Raw genomic sequence first — 13,603 nt, forward strand, 5'->3', positions numbered from 1 at the left:
TCACAGTCCCAGTCCTAACTGGAACATGCAACAAAACATGACAAGAAAATAGTTTGGAATCATCATAATCAGTTACATCAGTTAAGAGCTAAGTAGAGGGGTTTTTTACTACAGATATGCCCACACAAAATTAATGAATTGCATACATATTTCCTCGCATTGATAAAAAAGAATTTCTTCCTATATTGCTTTTCCAAATATATTATAAATAAAATATACATAAACATAATTACATTTTTCCCGAAGCTGAATTACATAGGACATTAAAAAATGTGTGTCAGTTACTATGTGTGTGTCATTTATGAAATACCAGCAAGCACCCTTTCTGCTCAAGATGCAGAGGAAACAGGTTCCAGGCCTCAAGGCACTTGGTCCATTGTTGACCAGATTAAATTTTGGTGCCTACTAACACCAGTGGCTGTGGTACCTCCCACTGAGGATGGCACGTCAGGATGGCGCAGCCACCAAACCCGGCACCACCTTTATTCCACCAGTGGTGGCAGAGTGGCTTTGCAGGTGGAGAGCAGAGCTGAGGAGAGCCTGGATTGTGTCCCTAACAGCTGGGGCTTGCTTTAATCACTGAGGTGCCCACAGGGCAGGTGGCACCTCAGGCCTGGAGTGAAGCTGTGCCCTTGAGGAGTCCTCTGTGGTGCACAGCAATGAGCCCAGAATGGCCAAGGCACTCCAGGTAACTCGGTACCCCAGCCTCAGCCTGGGCAATGCAACGTACAGCAGCACCTAATCCCCAAAAACTGGGATGTGAAAGAAATGGTGAGATGGCACAGAGTACAGCCACAGTGTGGGTAGTGAAGCTCATGATCTTTAGGCTGTATACATAACTTCATCTGCTGCAATCCACTTGCAGTGTAAACAAAGGTTCTGTTTTCCCACCTAAAACTCCCCAGCATCCACGAGGCCTCACCAGCCAGAGAAGACCAAAAGGGTCTGTTTTTTAGAAAAATAAATTGGACTACTAGGCTACATATATTGATAAAATATAGGAATGCTACAAATGTTATCATGGAAAAACTCCTCTCAGTAGCTGTGTTAGGGTGAGAGACCAAAACATTTTAAACTAAGCTTATTGTTTGATTTTTAAAATAAGTTGATTGTTCACTGTTCTGTATATAGAGGGACTGAAAGTGGTAAATGCTGCCTATGATGCTGGGGAAAATTCTGAAGATGTACTCTGCTGCTAAAGTGGTTATACAAAGTCAGGTTAAACACTAATCCCACTGATAATGAAGAATTTTGAAGGGAGTCTATTTAAGAGTTTTAAATACTCTGTAGGGGGCAGTTTTGAACCAGATTAATGAAAATTTTAAGCTGGCTGATTCAAAATTATGTTTTTATACTCAGTTTTATTATCCTCAGCAGCTATATGGGCATAATTTCTTTTTTTTTTAGGTAGATCTTGGTGCTTAAGCAAACAGGGAGCTGCATGCCATCATATAACATCACCCAGCTGAGAGGCTTATCTGCATGTAAGGTTCAGTAATGGTAGCTAACAATGCTTTTTTTAAACCACCTCTTACAGAGATCCATAACTGAATAGCAATGATTAGGACTTCATGGCAGAGGCCTGCATAAAAGCCAGCTCTGCAAAAGGCCCCAAGGACAGAAGTAGAGTTTGGGATCTCCTTCACAATTCTGGTTCAGCCCTGAACTAGGAATCAATTCTGTTGTGACTTGAAAGTATTTATGACATTTCTGGAAAAAAGAAAAAAGAAAAAAAAAAAAAAAGGCAACAGATTCTCGGAGGATTCTTGGAGATACTAGTATTGCCTGCAGCATTTCCAAACATGATGTCTTCATTATTTGCATTTATTTTAAGTGGATATGATGCTAGACCATGGAAAAAGATGTTAGCACACTTAAATGTGTTAGCTTAAAATTCAGATTTAAATCAGCATCTCTCCAGCAACACACCACTTTAAAGTAACAAAGTGAGAAGCGGATTATTGATCTGAAACAAAAAAGAAAGATATCCTCTCAGCAAAGTGACAGTCATTGTTACAAGGATTTAAGTAGAAATGGCTCTAGAGTGCAACCTGAAGAGTAGGAGAGGCTCAGTCATTGAGTATTTTTTCCACTGGAAAGGAAGGAATAGTCCAGGCCTCAATGAGAAACATAAAGTTGTGTATGTAGGTGAGCTATGTAATTGATAGCAGAGTATTTCCAGTAGAGTCAGGGGCTCTCCATTGATCCCCACTATTTTGATTTACTTGAATGAAGTGTCTTGAGGCCAGTTCTAAACCATGATTCACAGCCAAAGTTGTCACTTACCTGATACTGTAATCTTGTGAGCAGCAAGATTCACACTGAGCACTGGCGGGAACTAAAGGGATCACCTTGCCAATGTCCAGACTAGGAATGAATGCTTGCAGATGATCAGACTCAGCAGCTCTACCACTTCAAGCTTGAAGCTGATTGTGTTACCTGGACAGCTGGTGGGATATCTTTTCTGTCCTTTCCTGGCCTAAAAGCTTTTCCTATTCTTTTTGAGTTCATGTACAGGGTCTGGCTGGGATGAAGCAATTTTCTTCACAGCAGCCCACATTCTGCTGTGTTTTGTGTTCTGTGACTAGAACAGCACAGCTGACACAGCAATGTTTTGGCCTTTGCTGAACAGGACTTGCACAGCATCAAGGCTTTACCTTTTCTCATGCTCTGCTCCCCAGAGAGTAGGGTGGGAGTAGGCAACAATTTTGGGAGGGGAAACAGCCAGGACAGCACACCCAATCTGTCCAAGAGAATATTCCATACCACATAATGTCATTCTCAGCAATAAAACTGGGATTGCAGAATAAGAAGGTGGGAGGGCTGTTTGTCTTCCAGGATCATCAATTGCTAGGCATCAGTCTGCTTGTGGGAGGTGGTTAGTTATTTCCCTTGCATCACCTTCTATTTTTCTTTCATTCACTTATTAAACTTTCCTTTAACCCAATCCATGAGCTCTCTGACTTTTCCTAGTCATCTTCCAGAGGGGGAAGGAGCAGGAGGTTGACCTCCTGACCAGGGTCAACCTACCACAGCTGGAAAAACCCCAACATTTATAGGCTGTATTATGATGCACTGTTACATACAAGAATTTCAACAATGCAGGATCAGCTGAAGATATGCAGCTTTTGCATAGGAGTTTTTACAACAAGGCACTTGGAAGGACTTTCTTCCACATTTATGTGCATGCACTTGTGTTACTGTAGTGGAAAAACTTCTGAGCACGGCATTTCAGAAACATAGTGCAAACAGAGCAAGTATTTATTCTCTGTTCCTGTGTCCTCTCGGCATGAGGCAAGGGATGGGCGCCAGCGACTTCAGAAAGCTGATGGAAGTACAGCACCAAGGGAGAGGGCATTGTGATTACAGTAAAGGGATTTAAAGACATTCAGAGTTCAGCCTCTCTCCAAAGATATTCAACACATGCCGACTGGAAGGAAGGGGTCGGCGAGAGCAGCCCTGCGCTGTGACCCTCAGGGGACTCTGCCCGCAGAGCACACCCGCAGCACGGCGCCCCTTTGTCAGCACTGCCTCCTTGGCTGAGCACCGGCGTCGGGAGGCCTGCAAACCTCCACATGACAGTTTGGCCCTCACGTTCCTCCGGTTTTTCCTTAAAACACCTTTATTTTCCGTAACAGAGATCAGCGAGAGCCGCAGGGAGACGGCGAGAGCCTTCCGACACCGCCCGCTTCGACTTGGCTGGGCAGAGCGGCCCGGGACACCGCCCGGGCCGCGCCGCGAAGCGCGGCAGGAGCGGCGCACCGGCATGTCACGGCACGGTCAGGTACGATGCGGTACGATGCGGTACGGTACGGAGCGGCACGGCCGGGTTCGGCACAGTACGGCCGGGTCCAGTACGGCACTGTACGGAGCGGCGCGGAGAGCACCCGCACGGCGCGGCCCCGCCACAGCCGCCGCCCGCCCGTGGCCCGGCCCGGCCCCGCCCCGCTCCAGCGCGCCCCCGCGGCAGCAGGCGCTGATTGGCTGCCGCGGCCGCGCGGGGCCTGGTGGGAGCAGCACCCGGGCGCCGCGCTCCTCCTGCGGCGGCGTTGGCGGCGGGCGGGATGCGCGGCCCGGCCCGCGGCAGGTACGCGATGGCGGGGGATGCGCGGCCCGGCCCGGCCCGGCCCGGCCCGGCCCCGAGCGGCTCCGCGGTGGGAGAGGGCGCGGGGTGGCGGGTGAAGGGCGCCCGGCGCTCCCCATAGGAGCACTCAGGTACCGGCCCCGGGGCACGAAGCGGAGCAGGGCGGCAGGTGCCCCTTCCCGCTCTCTCTCCCTCTCCCTCCGGGCAGCGGGGCGGGGCGGGCCGCGGTGCAGCCTCGGGCGGGAAGCCCCCGGCTCCGGGAAGGGCGGCGGGCGCCTGGGCGGAAGCGGGAGCGGCGCGGCTGTGGCGGCCGGCGGGCCGGGGAGCCGGGGGCTCGGCTGACCTCTGGCTGCGCCCTCCGGCCCGCCGGGCCCGCGCCGGCCGCCCCTCGCGCAGCTCGCTGGGGTTGGGTTTCAAAAAAGAGCGCCCGACCCACCCACTTCTCGCTCCGGCGCTGTGTGGTCCGTGTAGGAGCTAATTTGCGTTTTCAATTAAGGCTCTGCAAAGCATAGGACTTTTAGGGGATGCTGCCCGACGGAGACAGACGAAAATGAAGTTTGAATGGAAAAAAGTTTAGTATTTTGTTGTAACTGAGGCGTCCTAGGACAGGCTAGCAGTAGGTGGTGGGTGATGCTCCTGGTTTGGTTTTGCTTGTTTCCTTGTCCGCGGCGCTCAGCTGGAGAAACTTTATGGTCACAGTGGAAGTTTCTGAGGTCAGTAAATTTTGGGCAAACTGTGAGCAGAACTAGAGATTCAATTTGAATGGTAGAATTTGTGTTCTTTGTAGTGGTAAATATCTAAAAATACTTACAGAAAGTGGAATGAGTAAGTTTGCAAGAGGTACCTATTTCAAAAGCATTGCCCATTCCTTAAGGGGAGAGATCTGTATGACTGTATGCAAGGCCTTGATTACAAGTTTCTGACTTACTTTTTTTCCTCGTAGTATGTCTTCTCTTTATGTTACTGGATTTCAGCATGTCAGTTATTCAGATTTACTTGGGAGACTGAGTTTTTGGAGAACTTTTAACCTGTAAAACATTAACAAGCCTGAAGAAATTTGAGACTGACTTGATAAAAGTGTAATGAGATCGTGAAGCTATTTTCTCCACCTGGGTGGATGGGCGTGGATGTCTTAGTGGATTTTTGCCTTATTCAAAGGAGAAGCTTTTTCTGCTCTGGTGTCTTAGTCTGGCACTTCTGCTTTTTAATAAATAACTTAAATGTTTTGGGAGTAGAGGACCTGTTATAAATATTTTTTTGAGATAATCAGGTAATAAAATTGATAGTAGTGTTTTCTTAAGCTTCTCTGTTCAGTGTTTTTAGTGCTTCTTTTGTCTGTTTTAAGCTTAGGACATGTTGCAGTTATCTTACTTGTGTATTGCATTAGTGATAATGTGTGTGGAAATAAGTTCAACTGCTCTACTGCTTAGTCAGTGAAATGCACAGCTCTGTGCTACAGTGCCGTCTTCAGAAGGGAAAAGTCCTGTGCAATAATTTGTTGTTTAGAGCATGGGAAGGAAGTAACTTGTGGATGATCTCTTGCTATGAAGAGTAGGATAGATATTAGTGGTAGGTATGTGGAGGGGCAGCTGAGGAGGAAGGAGGAGAGCTTGAAGCAGTTGAAGACAAATTGAAGACAATTTGTGTTGTCATGTCAAGAAGAAGAGAGGGAAAGAAGGAAAACATCTGAGGCACTCCATTGTAATCATAGAAAATTTTCCACCTCCTCACTGAGGATTCAGTGACTAAATTGTAAATGTGAATTTACAATTCTAGTGGCCCTAATCCCTTAATACCTCTTTGGGGAAGGGTTTTGGTAGTGTTGCAGACTTGCAGAGCAGCATCTGTAAAGCCTATCATCACAGCTCCTGTAAAATCAGATGCATAGGGACACTTGTCGAACCTGTTTCTCTTCCAAGCTTACCAGATACTTAAAAAAACCTTGTGTAGCAGTAGCACAGTGAATGAATGTGTCATTGCTATAAGTCAGAGTCACCAGTAGCTCATAGATAATTTGTTCCCAAGAGATCCTCTAACACTTCCAGGGGAGAGGTTCTCAAACTGTGGTTTGAAGGAAAATGGCACACACAAAGGCCATGTCAGCATCTCTGTGTCTCTCTGTGTCCTCAATGCTGAGAGCCAGCATTGCTCCTAAGGGCAGTGGCAATGTTAGGGACACAAGCTAGATTTGGGAGCCTTGTGCTGGCTTTACAGACTTCTCAATTGGCTATTTGACACAGTATCTTTATTGCAAAACAATGTAAAAGCTATAGGTGTCTGTAGAAATATCTGGGTAGAAAGTGTAGGCTCAGATCTACTGCAATACCCATCATGCAAAAGCTCGCCTATATCTGCAAAGTCACAGTTGTGTAAAATTCTTGGTGCTAGACTGTGTGTTTAAAAAAAAAGACTGCTGTGTTACTGAGGTGAGTTGCTGCAGTAGTGATTATTTTGAGAATTTGTTCGAGTCCAAGGGGTAATTGCTTTTTCTGTATCTCAGCCCTTGGTGTGCTACTCATTTGGCAGCAGCAGAGCTAATTTGCCCATCTGTTCTAGCTTCATTCTCGTGGCATTTCTGATATGGATTTCCTTATCTTTGAGGGTTGGTTTCTGAAACTAGTAGGGCCTATAGTTCTGAAATCCTTGGCTTTCTTGAAAGGCGGGGAGGTTACCAGACTACAGCAGTGCTTGTGCTAGTGAGCAGTGCATATTCTGTACATATTAAATTGCTCTAGAGGCCTCAGACAATTTGAGAACAAATTTGGATTGAAATGTATCTTTCCATTTTTGGCCAAAGGAAACTTAATAAGCAAGATAATGATCACTTATATTTCTGTCTATCTAGATCACTGCTTTGTTTTAATAAGTGTTAGTGTTTCATTCCAGAATGAAAAAGGTTTGAGTCCTGGTTGGGATTGAGCATTAGTTTACTGTTAGGGTTGTTTTGAACTGATTACTTTGTTGTTAAATAGGTAAAAAAACTTGTATATTAAATGGATGGAGAGAAAGTCTGCCATCCTAAGGTTCAATTAATTCAACTATCTTCTAATGGGAAGTTGCTACAATTTTGTTTTAGGAGCTCAGACCCAGATCATCAAATTAGTGTTGTTCGTGGGTTCCAGGTTTGTGTAGGGTGAGGTGAGCTGCTCTTGCCCCTTTGGAGTTGTTTTAGAGTCATTCGATGTGCTGATGACTGGGTTGTGAATTGTGCAGGGAAGACCAGTGTAGTGCTTTTGTACAGCACATGAAATCTTTGAAACTGATTCTTTGAACTTAAAACTGAGCACACAGCATGTTCTTGATGGTGAGAGCATGGAAAGGAAATAGATTTATTTGAGAAATTTTCTCATGAACAGGATGAGATGTTAACAGGGTGTTAATGCTGAATGCCTAGAGTTGCAACTAAAAAGGAATACTGAGTTATGCTTAGGGGCAGCAGAGGAATTAACTGGAAATCAGTATCTTAAATAATTGTGCCCAATACTAAGTTTTTAAAATTGTTTTTATGCTGGAGTATTTTGGTGTCTCTTTTTGCAGTTCATTTGTGCCTGTGTTTTTGAGAACTCCCTGCTAGTTAAGTATTTCCAAAATAGAAATAACTTTGGCCACATCTGAGCTGATCAACTGACTTAGAGTGTGGCTTATGAATCAGAAAACTGAATTTAAAGATAGCACACAGGTAGATAGTGTGACAATGGCTTTATACAATATTTTGGTTTCTTAAGATGTTGGAATGAATTGGAGAATCTTTGATTATGTTGTTAGATTGCTCCTAAGTGCTTAATGCTTTATTTCTAGCTGTGAATTCTTGTAGAAGATTGATAACTCTGCCAACATTTGTCCACGATAGAAGATGGGTGGATTAATTTCAAGATGGAGGGTAAGTAACATTGTGTAACAATGTAATAACCTTTAGTCCAGAAGATGGGAGTATCTGGGACATGTTGACTGTTAATGCTGGCTGAATGCTAGTGCTGAACTTTTCCTGTGAGTATGTCATTGAAAGTCCAGTAGTGAGAGATATGACCAAAAATATTCATTGCTAAATCACTAAGCTGTGAAACTCTGCTGTTGTCCTTCATTTCCTTTGCAGTACCAGTCTTGCACTGGCTTGTTTAGCTTAAAAAAAATACAGTTTAAACTCTTTCTGTAAATCTAAATACTTTTGTTGTGCATCATTGGGATAGAAACTGCAGCATCTGTGACTTGACAGGTTGGTGACCTAGATAAAAATGGGTATGTGCAGAATACATTTCTGGCTGTTTTAACAAATTGTTTGGTAGCTACTTACTCCTGTACAAGTCTGTCTTCCTATCTGCTTTATTGATTGTTGAGTGGTGTACTGAGTTAATGAGGAAGAAGAGGCATGGGATTTTTGACTACTCTCCTGGCAGGTGTGAGTTGATTGAGTCTAGGTTTGCCTTTGCTCATTAGCAATTGACTGTAGAGTCTTCCATACAAAACTCCATTAAAGGTGAAACTTCAGATGGAGTGTCAGTTTTGTGTAGTAGAAACTCACTTTCAGGGTGATGCAGTGTGAGCTATGGCTTTTGAATTTGTAGTGTGAAGGGTGGGGAAAGATTGTGGCTTGATAATTCTCAGAAATTAGGAAAGATTCCTAGAAGGTGGATTTCCAGGTGCTCCTATAGGGAATTTTACTGGTGATGACAGCCCTTATTTGCAGGTGCTTATGATTTATTTACACCGTGTGTCCTTATATGGAATGAATAGTAGTAAAAAGCTGGAGTACTCAGGTTAGGGCTTCTTCTCTATATTCTCTGTGTTTTGCCTATTTCTGCCACTCATCAATTCTGTTCTTGTTTTGCTTTCCACCTACACATTCATTATTGCTGTAGAAGCATTATAGATTTTCATTTTTTGTGATGTAGGAGAGGAGCTTTCAGGTTAGAGTAATGCCAGCTGTTATATAGTGATTCATTACAGTCCTTTCTATTTGTCACACTAAAGTAGGAAAACTTCTTACCTTTATGTAAAATAGATAATTTATTAATCTATTATGAATATGTCTTTTTGTTAGGAAACTGTTAATGTACAGTAATCCACAAAATACTGAGTTTTTAAAAGTGAGATTAATATCTTTGTTCTTTCCCTTGTAAGCAGGCAAAGCCTTCTACTGTAGAAGTATTAGAGAAAATAGATAAGGTATGTGTTTGCTTTTTGGTGTTTTGTTTGATTTTTTGTTTAGAAATTTATGTCCTTTTTTCTGGCCATCTATTTCTCTCACATTAGGTAAAATACTCTCATGAAATTTTAAATTATTTTGGTAATTATTCCAGTAGTAGAGATTCTGCGTATCAGAGAAATGGTTATAATTTTTCCCCTTACTGTTTAGTAATTTAAAGAATACCAATACTGTATAATAGATAGTGAGAAGCTACAGGACAAGTATTTATTTGGAGAGCCTGAAATGGGAATGAATATGAAGCTGCCTTGATTACACAATTCAGTTATAACTAATTGTTAAAGTCCCCTGTAAAGGAAAATGTCACTAATGCAAAATTCATCAGGTTGATTAGAAAAGCTTCAATGTATGGTTTTATGTGTAGAAGTTCTAACTGTAGTGGTAGTAAGTAAGGTCGGGGCAGAATAACTGGATAGGTTGTTCGGTAATCAATTGTGATTTTTTGCCAGCATTTGTGACAGATGTCTGTACTCTGTGGGGAAATTAACTGTTTTGAAATATACTGTTGATATTTTTGTTTTCCTTTTAATGAAGCTGTGAGTACTTCTGTTGTCACTTGAAATACAGTCAGAATGGTTAACATAGCAGAGCATTGCTCCATCACTTATTAGTATACCATCATAGAGATGTTCATGATTTCACTCTTAATGTGAGGAAAGTACTGAAAGGAAAACAAGTAAAATGGTGGAGAGGTTCCAGCAATTTGCCATGTTAGTAGAAAAGTGTCAGAGACATTTAACATTCCACAGGTACCTGATGAAAGCTTTAGAATGCTAAGTATGCTTAGTAGTGACTTATGTGATAGTAAAGACTGCCATGCATAAGATACTGGTATTTTTTACTTCCCCCAAATATACTAATGCATTACAAATGTGAAAAAGTGCTGATTTTTAACTTTTCTTACCAATTGCTAATAAGGTGCAAGTGGCTCATATCATAGCCTTATTAGTATGGAGTATTTATGCTATGAAAGTTATCTTTGGGCAAATGTTGTCATTTATCAAAGAGCTGCTTGACTTTTCTAATCAAGTCTCAGACTGATAGGGCTGATTTTAGCAAACATTTAAAGGCAGCGTAGTAAAAACCTCTTACTAATTGCACTAATAAGGCTGAACTCTGTTTATTTGCAGGAAATACAGACATTGGAAGAATTTAGAGAAAAAAATCAGAGACTACAGAAACTATGGGTTGGAAGGCTTCTTCTCTACTCCTCAGTTCTTTACCTTATTACTTGCTTAATTGTATATTTGTGGTGTCTTCCTGATGAATGGACAAAAAGGCTGACAATGACACTTCCATTTTTTGCATTTCCATTGATGTAAGTAAATATGCCTTTTTTCTTTTCTAACTGCTGTCTCTTTGATAAAAGGAGATGGAAAATACATCTCAGCAGGGGTTTGGGTTTGCTTTGACAATCCTTGAGATGTCATAACTTGCAGATTTTTTTCCTCTAAAATAGATTCAAGTAGGTAGGCAGGCACTTTGAGAGGAATGTCTCTTGTGGGTCTGGATTTATTATAGAACTAGGTCTTATCATCAAAAGATAATAGCATCTAAAGTTACTTGGCTTATCAAAATTATACTGGGGCTAGAGAGCTGTCTCTGAGGCTGTAAGGTAATGTAATATATGCACAAGGGTTTTATTTTTATTGCAATTTAAGAAGTAACATTAGTATACAGAGGTAACCAAAGGTATGTCATCTTCATGTAAAATGTAGTGTATAACCTGGGAAAAATACAAGAATGAATAGAGAAACTTACTTTGTGTTAGGTGATTTTTAACACAGAATGGACTTGAAAAGTCATCACCCTAAGTGTGTTGAAAACTACTTTTACATAATTAGCTGTTTTTCTGAAAAATCACTGACTGTTTTCTTCAACAAGAAAATATACAAACTTCGTTGTATGTGAACTGGAGAAAGTATTACTACATATTTGTTCCACTGAGCTGATTGGCTGCTTATCCTGATGAGTGGCTTTTTTTGTCTAAGAAATCCACTTATCTGAAAGTAATAAAAAGGGCTCCCACCTCACTGAACAGCTGCTTTGTAGCCTCCCCTTCCTCCAGACCATCAGGGAGGTGAGAGCAGCCTACTGAGCATCTTCCCTAATGATGGGGACCGCAGTGCATTGACTAATTTGCTGAAATGATTGTAAGTACTTCCATTTGTACAGCATCTTTGTATGAAGGCATGGTTTGTACATGCCCTAGCTTTAGACTTGGAAAGGCAAAGTCAAAGTAAATATTTGAGGCTTTGCAAGTTTGATGAGCATAATGTAACATGTCGAAAACCCCCCAGGTGAAGATGGTGTTTGTATGTCATACTGCATTATTTGTAATATACTCATGTATTGCTGTTGTGTACTCCTGTGGAGAAAATTCATGGGCAGCAGGATCTTGACTGGAAAGGATTAATATAGAAATTAGAGCTCAAATTAATCTTTGGCAGCAATATGAATTAATTTTGTTCTTAAGGGGAAGCATTTTAAAGTCTTTGTTGTTAGTGTGTGAGGCTTGTTCTTGCTCATAGGAAAGTCTTGTAAAAGAGGAAGTATTAGCAGCCTCCTTTCACATAGGTGTGTTAGAATTAGTGTAGAAATGGAAGCTTTTATTATTGAAGGTGATGGCTTCTTGTGCTATGGTTTGAATTTACATGTTGGACGTTTATTCTCTGGTTTGTCTTCCAGTTATGCTTATTTTTCTCAAGATGGCTCTCTGTAAAGTTCTGATTTAGACGTCAGCTTACTAGCACTTAAAATCAGTCTGTTGTTCTCTTATGACTTGCAGCTGTTTATCAGATTTTTTTTTCCTTAAGCTATTCCTCTTCAGCTTTTTTTGGCAGATATGAATGGCAAGCAGCTGCCAGCTTGTCTTTGTTCTCGGTCAAGAGGTGACTCCATGCTGAATGCCTGGTGCCACCCAGTAATAGCTCTAGAGATTTTTCAGATCTAATCAAACTGTAGTATGTCTGCCTTTTCCAGCTTGCAGTCAGTCACCAACTTATTTCTGCCTTAGGTCAGTCCCTCAGGGTCTCAGCAAGTTACTGATGTTGGAAGAGCAAGTTAAGTTTTAGGACTATAACATCATTAATTTTAAATGTATACTGAAATACTTGAAAAATTGAAGAAATATGTTAACATTTTAGAAGGGTGCTCTTCTTGAACTGATTTTTATTTGAAATAGTTTTAATTTGCATGTTCTGATTTTCAAAGAAATATATTTTTTTTTGTAGAATTGGTTGAAATGATCTGCTATTAAACTTTTGTCTCAGATTTCTTATAGAAGAAATGCTTTTTTATTTCATGATATCTGACTTCATATTTAGAATACAGCTTTAGGTAGAAGACTATTAAACATACATTTAAAAAGAAATAATGCTTTTGCCTTTGTAACAAGGTATTTAAGGCAATTTAAACCCTCTAAACATTTATTTCTTCTGGTACTTTAGAAAGACACATTTTGTGTTGTGTAGGAGGATAAATCCACCTGTATTATTAGATCAGTTATTATAGCATACCTTTGAACATGGAACACTTAAACTTCTTTGTTGCTCTTACCTTGGATAGGCTGCTCTCAGATTCCAGGTGCCTCATCCAACTTGCCTGACTTGGGCTGTGTTGTTGATACTTGAAGGCATTTCTAACTGGGCAACCACTGTATAAATACAGAAGATGTGAATTAAGTCATTATGAAAACTCTTAAAGCCTTTTGCCTGCTTTCTTATGCATGCTTTTAGTCAGATAACCTTTCTAGCCTTTAAGATTGTTTTTTTCTTAAATGAAGCATTGCTAGTTTAGGCTCTATTATTTAATTAACATTAGGAGGGTTTTGGATGCTTGCAGTGGCTTGGTGGATGAGGTTTGCCACTTGGCTTAGACTGAATAACTTACCAGGAAAAGTGTAAGCTTAATATTAGAAGCAATTCTAAGCTTTTAAACAAATGAAGTCCTGATGATTGCAAAGAGACCTTTCAAATGTAAAATGGTCATAGATCAGTTTAACTTCATCTTAGTATAAACTGCTCCAGCTAGGTCAGCTGAAACCCTACAGAAACTGAGTAGACTGGGGCTTCTCTAAAATCACCAGATCTCAGGTCAGTTAATTCTGCTTGGGAGAGCATTTGTACAATAGTTCTATCACATGGTTTTCATTGGTATTAGAATTCTTCCCACAAATATATTGGGCCTTAATTTTGGGTCTGAACTGGTAAGTTTCTTTTTTTTGGATAAAATGCATTATTAATCTATCAAATAAGAAGTGATGACTAAGTAAGTTTCAGCTGAAGATTTTTTAGCAAGTGATGATATTACTGCTG

At 41.3% G+C, this 13,603-nt stretch overlaps 1 protein-coding gene across 4 annotated transcripts in view; it reads left to right on the top strand.

Moving 5' to 3' along the window:
- Window positions 1-4,022: 4,022 nt before the first annotated feature.
- Window positions 4,023-13,603, top strand: part of LNPK (lunapark, ER junction formation factor) — a 48,539-nt gene continuing 38,958 nt past the window's right edge. Inside the window, exons 1-4 of one of the 4 annotated variants that reach the window (XM_030952130.1) lie at window positions 4,023-4,087; window positions 7,883-7,964; window positions 9,203-9,247; window positions 10,418-10,605. In XM_030952130.1, the coding sequence (XP_030807990.1) occupies window positions 7,938-7,964; window positions 9,203-9,247; window positions 10,418-10,605 (260 nt within the window). In that variant the 5' untranslated portion in view covers window positions 4,023-4,087; window positions 7,883-7,937. Of the gene's footprint in view, window positions 4,088-4,761; window positions 4,798-7,882; window positions 7,965-9,202; window positions 9,248-10,417; window positions 10,606-13,603 lie in introns of those variants that run through there. The other 3 variants (XM_030952129.1, XM_030952132.1, XM_030952131.1) reach the window with 3 other exon arrangements.

Source organism: Camarhynchus parvulus, chromosome 7 (assembly GCF_901933205.1).
Source record: "Camarhynchus parvulus chromosome 7, STF_HiC, whole genome shotgun sequence".
Taxonomy (NCBI): domain Eukaryota; kingdom Metazoa; phylum Chordata; class Aves; order Passeriformes; family Thraupidae; genus Camarhynchus; species Camarhynchus parvulus.